This window comes from Aspergillus heteromorphus, assembly GCF_003184545.1.
Source record: "Aspergillus heteromorphus CBS 117.55 chromosome Unknown BO70scaffold_5, whole genome shotgun sequence".
NCBI lineage: Eukaryota > Fungi > Ascomycota > Eurotiomycetes > Eurotiales > Aspergillaceae > Aspergillus > Aspergillus heteromorphus.
In genome coordinates this window covers 138,361-160,168 of record NW_020290410.1, presented here as the reverse complement: position 1 = coordinate 160,168, position 21,808 = coordinate 138,361, and the positions used below count along the sequence as shown (strand labels likewise).

General features: G+C 52.1%; 9 protein-coding genes across 9 annotated transcripts; 3 read left to right on the top strand and 6 right to left on the bottom strand.

Annotated features, from left to right (window-relative positions):
- Positions 1–215: 215 nt before the first annotated feature.
- Positions 216–2,511, bottom strand: BO70DRAFT_385425 (S53 family peptidase; the record flags this gene model as incomplete). The annotated part of the gene is made up of 5 exons (XM_025545736.1): positions 216–726; positions 879–1,182; positions 1,258–1,351; positions 1,401–1,542; positions 1,613–2,511. 5 exons carry the CDS (start codon positions 2,509–2,511, stop codon positions 375–377), a joined length of 1,791 nt encoding a protein of 596 aa, XP_025401721.1. The 3' UTR covers positions 216–374.
- Positions 2,512–3,935: 1,424 nt separating this feature from the next.
- BO70DRAFT_393909 (uncharacterized protein) lies at positions 3,936–4,427 on the bottom strand (the record flags this gene model as incomplete). Its single annotated transcript, XM_025546419.1, has 4 exons — positions 3,936–4,056; positions 4,112–4,153; positions 4,211–4,293; positions 4,365–4,427. 4 exons carry the CDS (start codon positions 4,425–4,427, stop codon positions 3,936–3,938), a joined length of 309 nt encoding a protein of 102 aa, XP_025401720.1.
- A 1,133-nt stretch (positions 4,428–5,560) lies between these two features.
- Positions 5,561–7,153, bottom strand: aglA (putative alpha-galactosidase; the record flags this gene model as incomplete). The annotated part of the gene is made up of 1 exon (XM_025544664.1): positions 5,561–7,153. The coding sequence occupies one exon, from the start codon at positions 7,151–7,153 to the stop codon at positions 5,561–5,563; it is 1,593 nt and encodes a 530-aa protein (XP_025401719.1).
- Positions 7,154–8,950: 1,797 nt separating this feature from the next.
- Positions 8,951–10,016, top strand: BO70DRAFT_359657 (uncharacterized protein). Its single transcript, XM_025542585.1, has 3 exons — positions 8,951–9,377; positions 9,454–9,504; positions 9,571–10,016. The coding sequence occupies exons 1-3, from the start codon at positions 9,263–9,265 to the stop codon at positions 9,891–9,893; spliced, it is 489 nt and encodes a 162-aa protein (XP_025401718.1). The 5' UTR covers positions 8,951–9,262; the 3' UTR covers positions 9,894–10,016.
- Positions 10,017–10,921: 905 nt separating this feature from the next.
- Positions 10,922–12,061, bottom strand: BO70DRAFT_359656 (uncharacterized protein). Its single transcript, XM_025542584.1, has one exon. It carries the CDS (start codon positions 12,025–12,027, stop codon positions 11,137–11,139), a length of 891 nt encoding a protein of 296 aa, XP_025401717.1. The 5' UTR covers positions 12,028–12,061; the 3' UTR covers positions 10,922–11,136.
- A 428-nt stretch (positions 12,062–12,489) lies between these two features.
- Positions 12,490–14,100, bottom strand: BO70DRAFT_286239 (UbiD family decarboxylase; the record flags this gene model as incomplete). Its single annotated transcript, XM_025539194.1, has 3 exons — positions 12,490–13,035; positions 13,090–13,204; positions 13,262–14,100. 3 exons carry the CDS (start codon positions 14,098–14,100, stop codon positions 12,490–12,492), a joined length of 1,500 nt encoding a protein of 499 aa, XP_025401716.1.
- Positions 14,101–14,416: 316 nt separating this feature from the next.
- Positions 14,417–15,324, bottom strand: BO70DRAFT_419731 (UbiX family flavin prenyltransferase; the record flags this gene model as incomplete). Its single annotated transcript, XM_025547495.1, has 2 exons — positions 14,417–15,162; positions 15,301–15,324. The coding sequence occupies 2 exons, from the start codon at positions 15,322–15,324 to the stop codon at positions 14,476–14,478; spliced, it is 711 nt and encodes a 236-aa protein (XP_025401715.1). The 3' UTR covers positions 14,417–14,475.
- A 165-nt stretch (positions 15,325–15,489) lies between these two features.
- BO70DRAFT_419730 (putative mitochondrial folate carrier protein Flx1) lies at positions 15,490–16,668 on the top strand (the record flags this gene model as incomplete). The annotated part of the gene is made up of 3 exons (XM_025547494.1): positions 15,490–15,595; positions 15,661–15,909; positions 16,046–16,668. 3 exons carry the CDS (start codon positions 15,490–15,492, stop codon positions 16,666–16,668), a joined length of 978 nt encoding a protein of 325 aa, XP_025401714.1.
- A 1,043-nt stretch (positions 16,669–17,711) lies between these two features.
- On the top strand, positions 17,712–19,472 carry BO70DRAFT_369109 (uncharacterized protein; the record flags this gene model as incomplete). Its single annotated transcript, XM_025544663.1, has 5 exons — positions 17,712–17,760; positions 17,829–17,913; position 17,986; positions 18,488–18,578; positions 18,610–19,472. 5 exons carry the CDS (start codon positions 17,712–17,714, stop codon positions 19,470–19,472), a joined length of 1,089 nt encoding a protein of 362 aa, XP_025401713.1.
- Between the last annotated feature and the right edge of the window lie 2,336 nt (positions 19,473–21,808).

The following is a 21,808-nucleotide window of genomic DNA, read 5'->3' as shown; positions in this document are numbered from 1 at the left end:
TTTATCCTTGATGGTCGTGATTGACGCTTGTCACGCGCGGGCTGTTTGTTCTTTGCTTGAACTGTTGTCATTGTGGTTTTTGTTTTTGTTGCTAGTATATATTGTGGGGAGTGTGAGCATGGGATGGCGGTGCCGTCTTCTAGGGCTAACTACTGCCAGTGCTTACTTAGGCTGGGTTCTTCCTCCCCCATACACATACATTACACCCTCGGTTTCATCAAGATCAGCTCTTCAATAGCGGCATAATTATTCATTGGCCATCTCATCACATCATATATATACACACATCAAACATATCAACATCAACATCAACATCAACATCAACATCAACCCCCTCCTATCCACCCCACTCAAACAAAATCAATCACCCACAATTACAGAGCAAGCACCAACTCCTTCAACTTCTCGAAATCCGGCAGTCCGAGCCCCGTCACCGGATCCCACCCCACGGTGGCATTCCAGTGCGCATACGGGATGATGCCCGCGCCGGGAACCGTCTCCCCACTCTGGGGATCCGTCCCATTGCACCCGATCGACTGACCCAGCGTCACATCCTTGAGGGCCTTGTATCCCTCGCTGTAAAGCAGGGGGTTCAGGTATCCGAGCGTTGGCTTTCCGGCGCGCAGGCGCGCGTCGTTGAGCAGGCCGATGAGAGCCGAGAAGACCGGGCTGGCGGCGGAGGTGCCGCCCGTGCTGTAGAGTTCGTCGTAGTAGACGATGATGTATCTATAAATTTTCAATATTAGCATATCCACATCCACTCGATTCCGTTGTCAATAATATCAGAACTCCAGAGTCAGAGTCAGAGTACCCAGTCCGAATCCGACTAGAAGGGGAGAAGGGGAGGGGGGGGGGGGGGGGGGGGGATGGAAACCTACCCAGGCGTATAACTATGCGCCGCCACATCGGGGAACCCGCGGCCCGAGAAATTCGCATAGTGCGAGTAATACTCCTTCGTGCTGTCGCTGATGTGGTTCGCAAGGTAGTTCGACACGGCCTCGCGCTGGAACCACGCCCGCTCGAAGTAGTTGCTGAAACCGCCGGAGCTGCCCGTCCAGGCAATCTCGGGCGCGTAGGATTGTGTGCCGCCGACGGCGGTCACGTAGGGACAAGTAGCCGGGAAGATGGGCTGGAATTGAGGTCGGTTGGTGCCGTCTCCTGCTCTGCAGGCGGAGCCGATTCCTATTTTTTTTTTTTTTGGTGTTAGTTGGGGGTTTAGGGGGGAGGGGAGGTTGGGCTGAGGAGAGGGGGACGTACCTTCGTCACCGGACGATTCCAGGACACTGATGCCGCGGAGGCCGACGAGGCCGATCAGGTTACACACGCGCTTGGCGTAGTATTCGGGGACGGTCTGAGGTCATTAGCATAGGTTCAAGGGGAGGGGGGCTGGGAGAGGCTACCTGCTCGTCATCGCCGTAGGAGTTGGAGATGACGTTGGGGAGGGCCGAGTTGGGCTTCGACAGCAGGTACTCGTAGTACTGCAGGTAGGGCTCATTCTCGTTGTCGGCGGTGGTCGGCTCGTCGGGATCGGGGATGAAGGGACTACGACAGGTCAGTCATCATTCTGATATGCGGATATACGCTGATATGGTTAAACCAGGATGAGACTCACGGAACACCAGCGGTGATGAACTCAGTCACCGGCAGGGGGTGCGACACGCCGATCATCAGCTCAGCATCCAGGTTGGCCTCGGAGATCTCCGCCGTGGAGGCATTCTGGTCGTTGACGCCGCCGTTGATCAGCTCGACGGCGAATCCCTGAGACGGAATGCCGTACAGGCTTTCAAAGGCAGCCAGATCGGAGTACGAGGCGGACTCGTTCAGGAAGCTGGAGAAGGCCACCTTGCTGCCGGACGAGGCGCTGGGCGTGTAGTTGCCGAAGTTGTACATCTCCTTCAGGCACGACAGGGTGATGTACTCCGCGCACGACGAGCTGTTGGAGCGCTTGTGCGCCGCGTGCTTGTCGAGCTTGTATGCCCGCTCGGCCAGACCCGCGTTGGTGTTCTCCTTGCCGAAGAAGGTCGTCGGCGAGATCAGGTCGATCGACTTGGCCAGGTCAGTCGGGATGGAGTACTCGGTCGTGCGCAGCCGCTGGGACCGTCCACTCTGGTAGTAGGCGAACGTCGTGTTGAGCAGCTGGTTGACCTGCCCAACGGTGGCGGCGAAGTTGACCAGACTGCCCTGCCGCGCAATGTGCGTGATGTTGGCACTGCGCAGCCACTCGATCACGGCCTTGTCGCTGGCGACGGGGAACAGCGTGTCGACGTCTTCCTGGTCCAGCCACTGGCCGTACTGGGCGGCCCCGGGGGTCGACACGGCCTTGAGCTTGGACTCGAGCTGGTCCAGGTTCTGGCGAGCCAGTGCGATCGACAGGCTGATCTGGTGGCTGTCGCCGGCATCCTCGACGTGGTGCCAGCCGAAGGGCACGGCAGCCAGCTTCTCATGGACGATGGCGTGGGTGGACGCGGCCAGGGAGCCCAGAAGGGCGGCGTAGAGGCCGGAGGAACGCATGATTCAGGGGGATGGTTCTTCGTTACTGAGACCTGCAAAGCCTGGGGAGAGGGGACGCATTATAACTGCTGAACGACCGACCACCCCACAGGCACGCGGGCACCCTTGCTTATCGGAGGGAGCAATAACATCACATCATCGCTGCCTGCTTGCAAGCACCGCGCCCTGGTAGCCCGCCGGCGGAGATCCCGATGCATTCATTAATTAATCCAGGCCGATGGGGCCTGCCGAGGGCGCTGATTTGCCGAGCCTTCTTCAGGGCCTGCGCTGGTGTCGGCTGTCGTGATAACGATGCGTCGCTAGCCCTGATTGTGCCGGAGTCCGTCGGTCTCGAGCTGTCGACACCTGCCATCGCGATGTTGCAAATTGATCCTCCCCACGCTCTTGCGACCGTGCCGATGGGTGTGATATGCTGCGTGATATGCAGGCTGCAGATTCCACATTGCAGACAACGCCATCCACGGAAAGGAGTATTGCCGCCGGCTGCAGGCTGGGATCAAGCTAACCTCACTATCGCAGGTAGTCTTCCCAACAAGCATCGCCTTCCTCCAACTTCCTCCTTCCACGGCCGTTCCCGGCTGAGCCACACGCTAGTTACTGCGACCGTGCCGATGTGTGTGGCCTTGCTTGATTGTCTCTGATAGGGGTCTCGCCATTCGCTGGAGCTGTGGGTTGTGAGGGGGAGCTGGGGGCAGTGGGGCATCGCGAGCGGAGGATCCGAGTCTGCGTTGCCCGTTCAACTCCGAGAATCACAGCTGCTAGCTATCCATCCTGCCACTCCTCGTATTCAAGGAGGATGTTGAAATCCCACAAGGCAGTGCAACGCTCATTCACTCACTCACTCAGCAGGTAATCCTACATCGTAAGGTGTGCTATAACAAGACCTGCTAACCATTCCACCGCGACACAATTCTTGGGGTGAGTGAAAGTCCCCTCACCGCAATTTCTGCGCTAATTGTCGCTGGTCTCGTCTAGCTCCGTCCATGAAGATGGACCGTGTTTTCAATGTATCCAGCCTCATGGAATCCTTGCTCGTGTCCAGTATCTCTATTAGATCCGATCATTAGCAAAGGATCCATCAGTTCGAACATTCTAGCTCGCACAAGCATGTAGCCATTCCGCGCTAACAAGACATATAACTAAGACATTTCATTCCAGCAGTGGCACCTCCAAATCATATAGATGGACAGCCAAGAAATCTAAACAGTAAGTCAACCAGATAAGTTGGAACCCTCCTACCATGACCTGAACCAATGTAAAAACAACAACAAAAATAAGCAATAAGCCCCAAACTCCACTCCTCTAGAATCCTCAGCTGAACCCAACCAACCCAGAACACTCCATCCGCCTAACTCCGATGATTATTTCTCGTGTATTTCTGTATATCATGACGTCATGTCTGCTTTATTTTTCTCCTCGGGCCTCTAACTCGCAAAACAGTAAAGCCCCCCAGATGTAGTCCCGAACGACTGCAGGAAACGGATGTTCTCAAAACATCCGCTGCGGTAGCCGGACGTGGTGTAGTTTCCGTTGCAGAGGGTGTTTCTGTTATTGTTGTTGTTAGTGGTGGTGGGATGGGGCTACTGGGGTTGAGACATACCCGTACTGGCGACATCCGACGCCTCTCGTGAAGTTCGTGGATCTGTTTATTTGTTATTAGCAAGGGTGTTTCTGGGCTAGGTAGCTGGGAGAGACATACCCCGTGGAATTGAACCCAATGCATGTCTGCGCGAAGATTGGCCGTGGGTTCACCGAACATTCTCGGAACTCGGTGGTTGTGCCCTGGATGGCGATGGGTTAGTCTACTCCACTCGACCGCCGATGGGAAGGAATACGATGAGATGAGCACATACAATTTGCATCTCGGCCACAGCCGCGGGGATGACCAGGAGAATGAGACTCTTGAGAGAAGGCATTGTCAGCGGACTGTTTATTGGAATAATGTCTGAGACTGGTGGGGCTGGGCTGGTAGGCTGGATGATGGTGATGGATCAGAGGCGGTTATATATATACACTTTGCCGTATTGTCCCTTTGCATATCTGTACGACATTCCTCTTGGGCAGTGACAGAGTTTTGTCCCCGGGGAATGTCTAGCCTGCACTCGACTCGTGGCAACCTCGCTATATATCGTTCGATTGAGATGTAACTATGTCTCTGACCTGGAGTTAAATACTCTGGCTGGGGGTTTGATTCGCCGGGCAGTGAAGGATAAATTCTTCTGGCGGCCTACTGTCGATGTGGAGGCTCGGGAATGTAGTTTCGCGGCGACCCTAGTGGCTGGCCCAGGGCGGGCGAGTGCCATTGGTCTAGGCCAAATTATGGACAGTCGATGTGAAGGATTTTCAACATTCCTCACCCCTGTTCTTGTGTGAAGCCTGCAAATCTGGAGATGCTTGCTCTGCGGATGGACTGTATTAAAGTTTAATAATTCCCGAAACACTGTGACTATTGAATGTCATGAAGGACACATTCTGTTTCATATTCTCTTGATAACAGAGCAGAGAATTTACCTCTGTATACTATCTTCTTGGGTTCTTCTCATGCATCAAAAATGCAGCCGGTGCCTCGGTGTTCCTTTCCGATCTCCCCGGGTTTTTTTGCATTCCGTTTGGAATCGATAGGTCTGCCAGCTAGAATGCTAGCGTGGTCTGATGAAGTCTAGACTCCGGTCTCTGCTGAAGATATCCAACCCCTTTGCACTACAGTCCCATCCTCATCCGTGCGGGCAGTGGTTGTGGGCGCCAAACGCTGACCAGCAACAAGGGGCAAAATGGCCATGTGGCCCATCTCGGATTAAAGAACTCCTTTCGTCTGGCTTTCGGACAGACTTATCTATAGTTCCCTTGGTAGTTGAACGTGACAGAATGCCACTTGAGGCAAAAGCAGAACACCCCGTCCTGGTCCCTGGCAGGCCTGCACAGACCTTCTGGCAGGATATAGCGCTGCATCCAATCTCCTGGCATTGAATAATAATCAAATGCTCCCCCCTGAATTGCGCAACCAATCCAGCTACATGGACCCCGTCCCCCAAATCCCGACTCACGGCCCTCACGACACATCAACACCACTCGGCAGCCCAAACACCTGCTCATTCCGCTCATCCAGACAAGTCTTCATCTGCAGCACACCCTCCGTCAGACAGCCCCCAGTGGCCTCATTCTTCAAATTCCCCGACACCGCATACGTCCACCCCTGATCCTTACTCCCACTCGCACACCCCTGCAGACTGACCGACTCCCCACCAGCCGTCAAACACATCCCAGCCCTGGACAACGGACTAATCGTCCCTGACGCCTCAACCTGCCAAATCTGCGAGCCCTGCCCCTGGCACGTCTCAAACGCCACCGTGGAATTCTCCCCCGCCGTCAAACAATTCCCCGACGCAGTATTAAACACAATCCCCGTCGGCACGACCGTCCTACATCCCTCCGGAAGACTTATCCTGAACACGGCGGTAGCGTGCGTGTCCAACTCCACCTCCACCCGACCGCTTATCTCCCGGAAACTCCCGTCCCAGAGATCCTGCGCACTATACACACACCCATCCGTATTCTCATCTATACCCAGCCCCAGCCACGACACCGGTATCTCCGCCTTCACGCTGGTATTCCCCCGATTCAGCACCGTCAACAACCGATCCCCATTCGCCAGACTCCGTGTCAGCACATCCAGGGTCTCGTCCCGACTCGCCAGCGTCGCCTGCTGCGCCAACGCGTCCTGATCCACCGCTATCAACGCCCTATTCGACAAATACACGATTTCCTCTGTGCTCAGCGCGGGTATATACGCGCTGATAATCAACGGCGCCGAAAACGACGCCCACAGCGCAAAATGCGACCGTTTTTCATCCCCCGTCAGTCCGGGATGATCCGGGATCAGGAAATCCGGGTCGTTGAAGTACCCAGGTTGTTGGTAGCGCGCGAGCAGCGTGTTGTAGTTGTAGTTTACCATGATGCTGTCCCATGCGCTGCCCGCGCCGCTGTAGACTAGGATGTCGGTCGAGTGCCGCGCTAGTTCCCCGTAGATAGGCACCCAGTCCATTACCGTGTACCAGTTTGTGTTGTTGGGGGTGCCGGCGAAGTAGGCCGGGGCGGACTCGGAGAAGATGAGTGGGTGGGTCATGTTGGCGAGGATCGAGTGCCAGTGCCCGTAGCGGTGTTTGTATTCTTCTTCCAGGGTTCGGTCATCCGTGGCGTAGACGTTGCATCCGTCGAGTTTCAGGTAGTCGATCCCCCACGAGGCGAAGGTCTGCGCGTCAGTTTCTTCGTGCTCGTATGATCCTGGATACCCCCCGCAGGTCATGTTTCCCGAGTCTTCGTAGATGCCGAGGTGGAAGCCTCGGGTTTTGACGTACTCGGCTAGCCAGGGGATTCCGTGCGGGAATTTGGTCGTGTTCCATTGTAGAGAGCCGTCGGGGGAGCGCGAGTATGCCATCCAGCAGTCGTCGATGTTGATTCGGTTGTAGCCTGCTGAGAGGAGCCCGTTGGAGACCATGGCGTCGGCGGTCTCTGTGAAGAGTGTCTCGTTGAGATCGCACATGAAGCGTGACCAGTTGTTGAAGCCCATTGGGGGGGTGGGCAGGAGGCTGGGTAGCTCGATGGAGCTGTGCGCTTGCAGGGGGAACATGGATATCGCTGCCATGATGGCGCGGAGGGAGGGGATCCCTTTGGATGTCATCGTGCGATCTCGATGGTATTTCTGGATGCTGGGGGGGTTTTATTTTGTAGAGGTTAGGGTTAGGTCAGGGAGCGAGTACGACTTTAAGAGACAACCTGGCCCAACCCCAACCCCGTTGACCTCTTTGTTTCCCCCGCACGGATACATCGAGTGGTTGGTTGGGGCTGGCCACTACCTGCAGGGACCCCTGGTGGTTGCTTGCAGCGATGCCACGGTCCCATTGGATCTGCAGCTGGAGAGGCCAAATCCCAACCATCTCCGCTTGCTTATCTCCCCCGCATGGCGAGCTGAGCGTCGTACAACTCTGTTGGTTGGTTTGTCCCCTGGCGGGAGGGTCGTGAGGGGTTGGCTTATCTGGGCCGGAGTTATGTAACGTCGAGTCGTTTGTTTGTTGTTTTCCCTTGGGTGCAACGTTGATTTTATCGTTGTTCTGTTGATTGTTGTCGGGGTTGGCTGGTCAGGGTCTTATCCCTGCCTGGGAAGCGGGTTCGGGGAATACATACCCCAAGTACTTGGTTGATATGGACATTTTTGCAATGATTGGGGGAATCAAAGCCCAAAACCCACATTGTAGAGTCGGCTGCAGGATAAATGGAAATTTCTGGATCCCCAGGTCATTATTTTAGTCTTGTCCACCAGCACCAGTCCTTGATCGATGTTCTTCGCAGACCTTTTCTGAAATCGGTCGCGGTCGCAGTCTTTATAGATTTCATTCTGTCTGAGGTCAGTCCCAGACAGATTCTCAAATGTCTATAGCAGGATTTCCTAGGGGTGATGTGCGCAAGTAGAGTCTGAATCACCTCAAGCTCACCAGGCACGCCAATATCGACCAACTCGGTCATACTCCGAAATGAGGACATATTCATGCCCTTGGCAAGCTGGGCCGGTCTCTCGGGGTTTGACAGGCGCATTCATCTCCCCCCTCTGAGCCTCAGGGGTCATTCCATTCCCCCCATCACCTTCGAGCTGGGATGCGAATATGTCGTGGTGGAGATGTGGCGGTTCGTGCGCTTTTCTATCATGTAAACAGTCAGTCCATTTTGAAACACAACTGACCTTTTGGATAAGATCTGCGCTGTTGGCATCAGACTGTGTCGAGCCTGATTCTGACTCCCGTAATTCGACATGATTGATGCTATGCATAAATGATGGGTTGCTCGCGGTGTTGTTCGCTGGCAGTTTGGACAGCCAGAAATCCCTTCGCTTCAGATATAGACAGAGTCTAGAATGAGATGGAACCCGTCAGTTCCGCCGTCGCAGCCAGATTATTCTGTTGAAATATGCGGTAGGAATGAATTCGGGCATCATTATCGTGCGTGCCACCTGAGTGTCTTAGTACGTAAGAGTGATCGCTGTAGAGATCGGCATTGTTCCGCGAGGATTGTTGCGTCGTAAAGATTGAAACAAGAATTCTCCTTTCCCGAGTCTTGTTGTTTTGAGACAGAAAAAGATGCATTTTGCAGCAATGCTGCTAATGCAATCACGAGCGCCTCTAAACTCACGGTGAAGGTTCCTTTCTTCAAGCGGTGGCTGTATCCCCAGCCTCATCGCGGCCACGGATCCAACCTCGGCACAAGGATCAGGTTGCCAGCTCGAACTGGCAGACCTGGAGAAGATCATCCGACCCACGGGACGATCAACGGCCGAGTCCGAAAATAGAAACAGGGTCTGGTCTGCAGCCTGCAGGGGTGAATTCACTATGTACCCTAAACGGTGAATCAGTGCAAATTTCCTACAGCTTTCCACCGACTTGCTGTTGTCGCCGTTTCCTATCACTAACGGCATGATCCTGTAAACAACAGACAAAACCCGGGGAACACGCCACGGGCTCTGCAACCCCAAGACATGTCTCAATAGTCCCAACGATCGACAGCTTGGAAGCTGAATAGCCCCGTCAAGTGTCCACCCGTCTCATCTTTGAGGCTGGGCATGACCTCACACTTCAGACCCGGATTCGCTCCCTTGATGTATATAAACCCACTGAACACCTCCCATCAAACCTCATCATTCATAACCAAACTCCCACTCTACACATCCAGACCATCCAACCAACCAACCAACCAATTCTTCAAAATGAAGTTCTCCATGATCGCTCTCTCCGGCCTTGCCAGCGCCGTCTCCGCCGCTTCCCTCCCGTCGCGCTTCACCCTGATCGCCGATGACAACAAGCCCGTCCTGACTGATGGCCGTATGCTCCCTTCACCACCACCACCACCACTACCTTTACCACTACCAGAACCTCCCAACTAACATCATACTACCAGAATATGCCTACATCGGCGGCAACGTCTCCAACACCAGACAAAAGCTCATCCGTAAGCCATTTCCCCCCTCCCCCTCCACTCACCATCTCATCTCATACTGACAATAAACCACTACAGTCTCCGGCGGCTCCACCGGCGGCATCTCCTACACTGCCAAGAACGCCGTCCCGACGGCCTTCCAGACCCTGTACATCATCGAAGACAACGTCTCGCCCATCGGTCTCACCATCCCGCACTCCGGCGCCGTGCCCGAGGGCGCCAACACCACCGCTTTCGGTGTCAGTGACGAGGGTCTCTTGACTCAGGGTGGAAAGCCCTGGTTTGCCATCGATGGGTATGGGGATGTCCAGGAGAAGCAGGTTTATTGGTATGGAGCGCATAATGCGGAGTTTGAGGCCGCGAACTTGAAGGTTCAGGAGTGTACGGAGGAGGAGTGTTAGAGTCGGACTCGGAAAGAGTCTTGGAGGTGTGCTGGGGTTTTGGCGGGGCTTGTGCGGGGCAGGGGGTGTATATTAAAGAGGGGGTGTGTGTAAGGTAATTGATAATTGTAGTTATTATTTGCAGCGATGTCGGGTTTTCCTTGAGGGGGTGGTTTCTGGAATGTTGGGTGGAGAGAATTTGGATACGTAAGGTAGGGTTGATGAATAGTAGAAATTGCTCAATCTGGTGTACTATACATGGCTTCTTCCGGCTGTACAGGCCTTCGGTTTTCGAGATAGATCATACCCTACTGAATATTTCTAGGACCTTACCTACTACAGCATTACAATTCATCTTGCAACCAAATGCATCTTGTTGACTAGGGCCGATAGGTGGGTGGTACAATCTCGATCGCGTAGGACAAGCCGCCCGGTCCCGAAAGACCGTACGACATCAAGCCAATATCCATGAACAACGTTCTCCCGCAGCAAAACAGACCTCCCCCCGACCCCCGAACAACCACCAGAGAACCAAAAATCAATATAAAAACATGGAAAAATACATACAACAGAAGGGATTCGCTGGTGGTCACCCACCCAACTACTAACCTCCCGGCGTGTGGCTTAAGTACGGCTGAGCGGACGGGAAGCCCTGTTCTCCACACCCTATGGTCGTATGTGCTTGTTTTGGCTCAAGTGCTGAATATAATCCTTAGTTCCTTGTGCCGTGCTTATCTTAATATTGCCGGCGCGAATAGCAATTACTTCTCCAGTCTCGCGATAGCGACTTGGATGTTCTTGCTGTTCCCCTTTCTGTTCAAGATAACAGCCTGGGGCGATATTGCAGGATGTATGATTGGGAAAGGGGCTTTCTACGTCGCTATCCAAGTTATAGATATCTTGTTGATCTGATGGTCGTCGATACCGGCGAAGGAATTGGTTGTACTCAGCCAGACCACCCCTGAGACTTGGATTGAGGCCAAACCTACATTCAACACCTTTATTCTTGAATGAGATGTGTACATTGCTTTGCGGCTGGGGATATAATATTTGCAATAAAGAAAATAACATGCAATTCTAATCCGTGATCGTAAGTAGATAGTAGAAAGGTCGACAAGTCGAGTGCTGCTACTCTACTTATATATATATATATATCAAGTGTCAATCAAAAGTTGACGCCGGACTTGTAGGGTTTCTCTCAGTGGCAAGGTAGAGTAGAAGAAGCCTTCTCGCCTTGTTGAATATCTGTTTCTGCCCCGAGTATCTAGGACTTCTCCGAGACGTCCTCGACCCCCTCAGCCTGCGTAATGATCAACCAGAGGTTATCAACCCCCAGGTCCAGGGTACTCCCCGAGAAGATCTCCAGCGGAGAGAGAAACGCAGACAAGGTCGCCATCTGCGCGCTGGCACTGCCATCTGCCGCCGTCGCGACCCGTTGAAGCAACTGGCCTGGCTCGCCCAATCCCACCATGCTGGCAAGGGCAGTAACGTCAACCAACTGCGCCTGCAGCCCGCGCTGTCCGAACCACTTCAGGGTAGCGGCGGCGGCGTACGCGGCGGCTCTCTCGCGCGGGGTCTGCGGCTTCTGCGCGACGGCGCGAATCGCCGTGCCGGGCAAACTGACCGTGGCGCCCACCGCCCGCAGCGCCGTCCCGACCGGCAGGCTGATCGCCCCGCCAACCACCCCAAACGCTGCACTCACGTATTTCCCGTCCCGGGCGGCGTCACGGATGTTCGTCTTGATCGATCGCGCGTGATCGAGCGTGCCCTGGCCCAGTCGCTTTGGGACCGTGCCGACTTGCCGGCCGATGTCGGCGGCGTGGGACAAGGCTTGGTTGGAGACTCGAGCGGCCAGGAAGGCCGATATAGTGGTCAGGAATGCGCGCCAGGATTCTGGGGTGATTCCGTACTGCAGGAGGGGTTGCGCGTAGGCGTCCAGGAAGGGAGCGGTGGGCGTGGACGCGATTTGGGGGATCGCGATGAGTTGCCGAAGTTGGGGAGCGTGCGACTGAGAGCCAGAGCAGGCGGCGGGGAAGTCGAAGGGCGATTCCGCGGTCGGGTGCGCGGAATACGCTGGAAGGTCTTCTTCCGCTCCCCGCGCCACGGAAGCCTCGAAGGCACTGTGGTTTGCTTCTTGCTCTTTCTTTCCATCCATGGCCTTGTAGGGATGTCGGTGCCTAAGTCTTCAGGAGTTGGAAGAGGCTAAGAGGGAGGGAGAGAGGGAGGGGGCGGTTCAAGACGAAACTTGTGGTGGGGCTGGCCGCCCGAATACGAGATCAACAGCCACACCAAAACAGAGATAGGGGAGGGCGTATCTCCAGGCGTGGCTGACCCTCCAGACCGAGATTGGAAGGGATCATACCTCTAGTATTCGGTGGTTTTCCTTTGCCTCGATCATACATGAGCACCCTTCAGTGGCAATATCAATAATGATCATCACAAGTCGACTCCCATCTTTGGGAAGCATTGCATTACTTGAAGTCTTTATACAGTATTCAGTTCAATCGCCACAAAAGCCCTCAACGGAGAAAAACACACGGGAAATCGTATTGATGTATAGAAGTGACCAGCACCACGACATTTCCCGCCTGTTCCTGGAAAAACAATCCCCGTCCAACTAATTAGGATCAGGCCGGAACCCATACTGAGTCCAGTTCGCATTGACCTTATCCTGAATCGCTTGCGGGTACGAGTTCTTGAAATCCGCAGCCTGCCATCCAGGAATCCCGGTCTTATACTCTTCAGGCATCAACGCATCGGACACGATCTTGCCACCCTTATTCGGGGGACCGTTTCCATGAGACATATAAGGGATCAGGGGAAACCCTGGAACATCCTCGTAGAGATATTCGTCCATCCCGGGGCGGACGCGCGTGCAGAAGGCCCAGATGACATCTTTCCAATCGTATATGTCAATGTCGTCACCCACCAGGACCAGACGGTGGATGGTGAACCCGGCCTTCTGCTTGAAGATCAAATCCCCAATTTTCTTGCTGAAGTCGGCCGAGTTGGTCTTTAGTTTGGCGAGCGCGATCGTGTCGATTTGGAGAACGACCCATGTCACTTGGGATTCGAACGGAGACATCGCTTCCTTGACGGGGAGACCGGCATCTTTGCAGATTTGGTGGATCTGTGCGGCGGCGAGAGGGCCGATCATGGTTTGCTAAATATCGGACATGGGTCAGAGGAAGTGATTGGATGGTTGGCGAGGACATACTGTTTCATCGGTCAGACGACCGCAGTTTGACACAGGGAGGATGGCATCATCGCGATAGGTGATCTTGTTGACCGTGTACACGGGCCAGGGTTGAGTGTCGCCGGGGTAGACATAGCTGCATGATCCGTCAGAATTGAATTGCGAACCCCGATTGATTTATGATCGAACATACCCATGCATCTCACCGAATGGCCCTTCCGGACCCGTTTCAGTAATGGACATCGTGCCTTCCAGGATGATCTCTGCATTGGCGGGCACATAGAGATCATTCGATATACATTTCACCACATCAATTGCATTCCCAGTGAACGCTCCAATGTACCCAGCCTCGGTCACCCCATCCGGGATGGGCATACTGGCCGCCATGATGGCGGCGGGAGGAGCGCCCAGACAAAGAGACCAGGGGACATCCTTTCCCACGGCCTTCCACTTCTGCTGCATCTGCCAGATATGCTGGGGTTCGATCACCAGTCCTGTCAGATGATTCTTATCATGAACCATCGCGCGAGCAATCGACCAGTTAGTCCAGGACCCGTCGGGGGATGTGATCACATGCATCCCATAGGTCTGGATATAATTCCCGCCATCAGCCTGGTGCAGAAATGGGACAGGAAGCTTGGTTAGGTCAAATTCTCCCTCGTGCAGAATATTAGTCTGGCAAAGCGCCTCCTGGGGGTCGGTGATGATATTGGGCGGGATGGGTTTCTTATGGGCTCCCGAATCCATCAAGTCTAGAATCTGCTTCAGACTCGCGGTGGGGGGCAATGCCAAATGACGAGCGAGACGGCCATAGCGAGTTTTGGGGTCCGCTCGCAATGAGTTAGGAGCTCCTAGGATCCGGAAGAGACCTTTCTCGGCCCCCTTGAGCTTGTTGAACAGGGGGGCCTTATTGTCCGTCTCGCATACCTTGCGGATAATTGCGCCAGCTTCGAGGTAGGGATCAATCTCATCATTGATTTCAACCAGGTCGTCATCCTGCCGAAGTGCTTCCACATAAGCGCGGAAGCACATCTCGGGGATGTCCTGGATAGTGGCACGGGACATGGTTCGGGGATCAAAAAAATAGATTCTGGGCCGACGGATGGAACTCAAAACAGGATGGATAGAAAAAGGTCTCCGATCATGGCGGAGGCCATATAGAGACTACTTGTACATCAGATGTCAGGAGAGTTACATGGCTGATTGCCATATTGTGGAGCAAGTCCATGACACCTCTTATCGGGAGCAACTGGCCGCTTTCATATGTCCACCACTTAGGGTTCCACTCCACGGACCCTAGCCCGCAGCCCGAATGAGGTCATGGGTTCACCGTTTTCAACCAGCTCTCATCGTCCCTACTATAATTCAATGCGACATGTGAGGTATTTATTTCGGACAAAATCTAGATCATTTCCTCTTGGTCTCGTTCCACTCGAAGCCTTGCCACCTCGGAAAATCGTCACAGTGAATGCCAAATGAGTCGAGCATGCGCCCGACGCTCTGATCGACCAACTCCTGGATACTTTCCGGTCGTGAATAGAAGGCCGGAACCGGCGGAAAAACGATGGCTCCGGCTCGCGACAGTTCGAGCATATTGTCGAGGTGGATACTGCTGAGTGGGGTTTCTCGGACCACAAGCATCAACTTTCGGCGTTCTTTCAGGGTTACATCCGCCGCGCGGGATATCAGATCGTCGCAGAACCCTGTCCGCACGGCAGCCAGGGTCTTCATGCTGCAGGGCACGATGATCATGCCGTCATGAAGGAATGAGCCGCTTGATGGCGGCGCAGACAGGTCTTTGATCGCGTAGCAGTGGGAGGCCATTTCGCGCACCTCGCGCTCGGATACCTCCGTCTCATATTTCATCGTTGCCATCGCCCACTTGCTGAGAACAAGGTGTGTCTCGATGCCGAGGCCGCGTAAAACTTTCAGTAATCGTAGCCCGAATAGCGTGCCGGTGGCTCCGGTTATCGCAACAACAATACGTTGGGGTCTTGGAGGGGACTTCTCGGGCCCGGTGGCAGTTGAGTGAGCCCGAGATGGGACGGGGTTCAGGAATCGGGGCTGCGGAAGCTCATGGCAGGCGGCAGGGAGCTGGAGCCGATGAGACTTGATTCGGAGCCAGTTTGACGGGCGCAAAAGACGCATTGCTATTGGGAAAGATCACTTTTGGTTCGTAGAGATCATTTTTTACAGTTATCTGTCGCCTTGATCCGTGCCTTATATACCAACCACGGCTGTCGGGGGCCTCCCCATAATCCGGATCGCGGCCCCACTCGACGATTGCGATGCTTCGGTCGCATTGGGGGAAGGAAGATGTCATAGACTCGAGAGATCCCCATATAGCACTGATTTAGCCCCCCAGCATGACAATAGCCTTTCGAGCTGCCCCTCCTCTTTCACGTTCATTCCTAGTCCTCCATGGGAACTCATTCGACTCGCATAGAAACAATCGCCGGCACGGCAGCGGGGATCGTCACCCCGATCTGCCTGCACCCCTTAGATTTGGTCAAGACTCGTCTTCAAGGTATTTTTTTCCCAAATCAGGGACATTCCTTTCAGAGGATCACTGCTCATCGATCGTGCTCCTAGTGAGATCCAACGCCCCACCAACATGGGGAGACTCGACGCGACTGATCCGCGACATCCTGCATGAGGGCGGAGGCCGTGCCCTATATCGCGGACTGTCCCCAAATCTCATCGGCAATGTGACAGGGCTGGGACTGTACTTTTTGCTGTACAGCTCATTCAACCAGATGCTATTAGCAACTTCAAGGATCAAAAGAGATGGAAAAGGGCGCCTGAATATGTACGAATACTTTCTCACCTCTGGAGCTGCGGGTACCTATTTCCATTCACCCAACCAGACTCCTCCCATACATGCACATCTGCCCAGCAGAAATTTTTGTTCTCAAGTGAACTCCATTACCCCACAGACAGAATTTAATATGCAATGAGAAATTGACTAACGAAATAGGTGCTATCACCACAATACTCACCAATCCGATCTGGGTAATCAAAACCCGAATGCTTACAACCTCCGCTCACGCAAGCAGCATCTCCGTTCCTAACGATCGCTACGCATATCCAAGCTTCTTTATCGGGATGAAAACCATCTATCGTACCGAAGGTCTGGGAGGTTTCTACCGCGGCCTTGTGCCAGGGATGTTCGGGGTTTTCCATGGCGCATTCCAGTTCATGGCCTACGAGAAGATGAAATTCTGGCTCGGTGCTCGGAAGGCATCTTCGGGCAGTCTGTTACATGCTCCCAGTAGTGCAGGTATCAGCGGTGGGAGTGCACAGCCCGCATCGCTCAATATGCTCGACATTGCAATCTCTTCCGGGCTATCCCGGATATTTGCCAACGTGTTGACGTACCCACATCAGGTGTTGCGGTCTCGCATGCAAGCTGCAACAAACCAGACGGACATTCCTCGACGTCTTGTTCCGATCATACGGTCGATGTGGAGGGAGAATGGGATCGCGGCGTTTTATAGGGGATTGGGGCCCGGTTTATTTCGTATTTTGCCGGGTACGTGGCTGACGTTCATGACTTATGAGAAAGTGAAGACATTTCTGGGGGACCAGAGGATGGTTTAGGTTGATGGTTTGATCTTCGTTGGGAAGGCATTCCTGTGTTTTTTTTTTTTTTCTTTCTCTTCTTTGGAGGCCATGACCCCCCGAATCACTCAAGGACCCCCATTTGCAAGATGAACCATTCTACATGGTGTTTGTTGCGAAATATAAAGTAAGTATAGTATTGTCGGTTTCACTCGTCTTCTTGTTCAAAAAGTAAGAAAAATGAGAATATACATCTTTAATTCCAAGGGATACATGGTCATGGTTCACTCCAGATTTGTAATACATTTTAATGCAACATATTCTTGTATTTATCAATGTTTATTTTTGGTCTGCTTTGCATTCTTCTCATTCTCCTAACCGTGCCGAGACACCAGTATAGCTCGTTTTATGGAACGCGGTTCTTTTAATAGACACGATCTACCCTACCATGGGAATTCTCCTGTGAAATGGGTGCATCGCAATGGTCATGTCTCAAAACCGCTGGATCCATAGAAAGTCAAGCTACACCCGACCGGGATAGTTAGTCTTACAATATCAACCCCGGCCAATCCCTTCCATCCTCGCCTAGCGCGACTCCAACCGCCCCCAAACCCCAATCTCACCACCACCACCACAACCCATCCTCTTGAACGACCCGGAAAAGAGCAAAGATGAAGAAACTCACGCGATGGATCCGTGCCAGGTCAGACCAAAAAGAAGCCCTTCCTCAGAAAAAACACAGATCACGCTCCAAGCCACCACCCTTTCCATTCCTCGCTCTTCCACGGGAGATCCGCGATCTGATCTACAGGGAAGTGCTAACTCGACCCAATCTCAACGAACTCTGGATCCGATACAGCCTGAACCGACACAAGTGGTACGACGCAACACCTTTCTGCGACTGTCCCCGGGAATTGGAAGGCTTTAAAGGCACGCGTCCTCTTAATCTCGCATTGCTATCTACCTGCACGACTATCTATCAGGAGGCACTGCCAATCCTGTACAGAAGCAACAACATCTGGCTCGATGGGCCTCCGACCAAAGTCCTGGAATTTCTCTCTGCTTTACCCCTTCCAGCAGTGATGGGGATCCGGTATCTCAAGCTCTGGATGGACGCGTATGTCGATTGCGGTCGAGGCTTCGTTGATGTCTCCCGGCTCTCCCCAGACGCGCTATCAACTATGGAATCGCGCATGCAGTCAGAGCTACTCACCCCGTGGCTCGATCTCTTTACCTTCATCCAGGAGAACCTCCACCATCTGCATACTCTCCACGTCTGGACGGGTCAGAGTCACTCTCTGCGCGCGGTTAATATCCGGGCCATATCGACCGAATGGCACGATTTCTACTGCCAAGGGTGGATGGAAAAGATACGCGAAACACCCCGCATAGCCACCCTGCTGGTCGAGGTGGAGTGCAGGGAATGCGATACGGTCGATGGGATAGATCATACCTCGTTTCGCCAACTGCGGAGTGATCTGTACCGTGTGTCCGGGTTCGAGGAGGTCTCGGCGGATTGGGATTCCTATTTCATCTTCAGTGGGGATTTGGATATCTATATCTCGGGAAGATGGCCGAAGGCTAGACTGTTGCTCTCGATGACGCGAAAGGATTCGTTCCAAACAGGAGACGATGAGGAAGTTGCCTTACTGCCCCTTCCGGAATTCGAGAAGAAATATACCCTTGACGATGCCACGTCTTGGATTGCCTGCAATATGGGCTTTGCACAACTGATCCGTACTCCGGATAATAACCGTTGAGGCAGGAGAGCTTTTCGTTTCTGCATCCTCGACCATTACCGCCCCACCTATCAGTGGGTGGTTTCTATTTCGGACTCATTATTTAAATCTTCTCACAGCATTCCCCATGCTGTTCTATGGTGCAGTGCTTCTTTCATACGGAAAAGGGCATCTTCCTTGAGTACATGAGAGATGCGGTTCTATTCGCAGGTAAAATATACTCTACTGACTAGTTTACTAGATGGGTCCCTGTCCTCTAGGATACAAAACAATCATTTTAAGGATCAGCAAACCATGATTGTTACTGAAGTGAAAAAGTTGGAGCCTCTACTCCTTCGGAAGAAATGGATGAATGATCTTGCTCGAGCCGTCGCCTTCCTTGAATCACTTGGACTCGCCCATGGTGATTTACGACCTGAAAACGTTTTGCTTGACCGTGACCGACTGAAGTTATCGGATTTTGATTATACAGCAAAGATTGGGGAAGACTTTGAGGCTTGTGTGGCCCCATATGGAAGGTTACTTAACAAGGACGAAGTGCACTACGGGCGGCCTGGAACTTCTGGCTTCTTGAGCTCCAGAACTGAGTTGTTCGCACTTGGCTCCCTATACTATTTGATAAACTACGGCTTCGAGGTCTACGGAGATCGAAGTCTTACTGAAGACCCTAACGATCATGAACCCAAGATCGTGGAGTTGCTGCAGAACAAGGAGTATCCTATCATCAGCAAGTGTTGGCACAACGATTACGCTACGGTTGCAGAGCTCGCTGCACACACTGATATGCTTCTTCATGAAGGAGCTTATAGGGGGAGCTCCACTGAAGATACTGTTCCCTCGAACATTGGATGGGGCGTGGCTATGGCTGTAGGCCGCATCATCCATGGGTTATGGCGCAGTCTCGCCAAATGGAGATGGTTATTGAAACCTGATGGCAACAGCTGCGAAATGCTGAACCAAAACCACTCATCAGAAGATTACTTGTCGAAGAACGCAATTTGCAAGGACTTGCTACGCTGCGGGCTTCTTGATCTGCTATCTTCGGGTGAGCCTGAACAGCTTGGATTCCAAGTGGAATGGTATAGACACAGTTTTCAGGTATAATAGGAGGAACCAGGTGAAAAAGCAGGATTTGATCACCAGTGATTCTAAGTAAATTGTTTTTTAATGCTCCCATCAATTCTTCACATATATGCCTTGGAAAAAAACAGTGCTAGCGGGGTGATGCTATCTGTATCTATCAAGAAGCTCGGAAGAGCGATATAGCTATGAAATCATTACTACTTTATATGTATTCGTTGAACCCACTGTTTTGGTCTCAGTAGACTGGTATAGACTGAAGTATTAAACTTGGTGTTGAATCATGATGTAAAACTATTGCACAGCCAGACGAAGTTACTCGGGTTAATCAGCACCTTTTACCCCGCTATAAGAATGCCCATGGTAATTGCCATGTGTTATCTAATAGACATATTATGACACGATAAATGCGGTGGCCTGCGCTGGTCTCAGACAGCACCGTGACGCCCATTAACCCGTATCTCCACCATCAGAGTCCACCAAACACAGTTCCGGCCATAAGGGTAGTAATAACATATACTCATTCCGCTCTCTGGGTCTTCCTAGGGATAGCATATTCCATCATGCTACGACACCTCGGTTCAGATAGCCCCTAGCCCAAGGTCAAGCGGGCATATCAGGCAGGGGCAGTATCTCCAGTTACCTGTAACTCACGCGACTTACTTAGCTAGCTGACAAGAACAAATCGATTCTGGAACCTGATACTGATCTGACGCACGAAAATCTCTTTTAGGAGATTTCTGCATTAGCTTAGGAATCTGGACAGGTTTGGCCGCATAACAAGTAAGCCTTGTAGGTAAGAGAGCAAGTTAGATTCGTTTCAGCTAGTACCACGATGGGGGCCAGATCTACCAAGCCCTCATGCTGTCTACAATTTTGGTCTTGCAATGATACCGTTGATATGGACTAAGCTTCCACGGGAGATCTACAAGAGTAATACTCTCTTTGAAGCGGCAGACTCACTGCTTGCAACTTCCCGAGGTAGAGGATATAAAGGCTCACTCTGGGAACTACTGGACAGATGTAGGAAACTTCCAATCGAGCTAAGTATGTTTATTTGGGACTTTCTTCCTTCTAGTCCCGTCCGGCACTTACTTGCACTTAACGCTGCTAGAAGGATTTGGCTGGATACTCCTCTTTCTGCTGGTAGTGCAACTATATCTCTCCATGGGGAGATTATGATCTATTTTGCACAACTTTTGAAAGACAAATATATTTGTGGTATCCGTCAGGAGCACAACTTATATTGCCATGAAAGCAGTCTCTTTATAAATGTTCAGAGACCTGCTTCAAGTACTGCATGTGTCTTCACAATGGGACTTTACGGACTCCAAAATGTGGAATTCATGGCAGAGACCGAAGAGAGCTTTACCAGCGGAATCGACTCAGGTGGTACTGGGCTCATTATTGTCATTCCTTGCAAGCAGGAAATGCCATTGCATGCGGATGTCAAGTGGCATGTATGGGGTCTTTATCTTTTAATTCAAAAGAATATCTGATACTGATAATATTACTAGGTTTGGAAGATTTACCTCATTAGCTCGCAATAAGTCAATATTCGGCCATGATTTCTTTTGGGTTCCTCCAGTTTCTTGCGGCCAATTATGTTGGCTCTCTCTAAAAATATTTTATAACTGGCCGCGGCATTTCGACTTTGCTACCCAGTCCCAGCGATTCATGGTATATGTATCTCTGGAGAGAGATTAATGACTGTATGGTCTTACAGTTTCTTGCTTTAGTGAAGGATTTGTTGGCTTGGGAACTTACCTTTGCTCTTATTCTTATTAATAATCTTACACACAGAGGTCTTCAGTATATTGGTATGGCAAGCAACATGGGTGTTCTATTTATGTTCAACTTGATGGCTCTGATGCTATAAGTTTAATTTATGTTTACTGGCAGAAAAGTGACTCATTGTCGGGATTATATTTTGCTGTAAGTTCTCCCTTGGTTATTTATTTTATAATAACATAATTCTGGATCACAACTATCAAGAATGAATCATTCATTCTTGGACCGCAGTTTCCATCTTCTAAAACAGTCATGGAGAAGATATATAGCTCAGATGATGGTGAGATATTAGGCTTGTACTATGACGCAAGTCCAGGTATTACGAGAATCACGAGTCTGGGTATAATTTCTTGTCCAAAGAAATTTATGATTGATAAAGATCATCTCGCTTCCCAATTGCTATCGAACCACGAATGTATTAACTATCTGAACACTTCGCCATTCACCAGCTTCAGCTCACAAGCCTCTTTGAAAGACATTGAAATAATAGAAGCCTGCTACGTCGATTCTCGGTGTACAGGAATGCTTCTTCACTATAACAATGGCAGGAGACGCATCCTAGGTCAGTG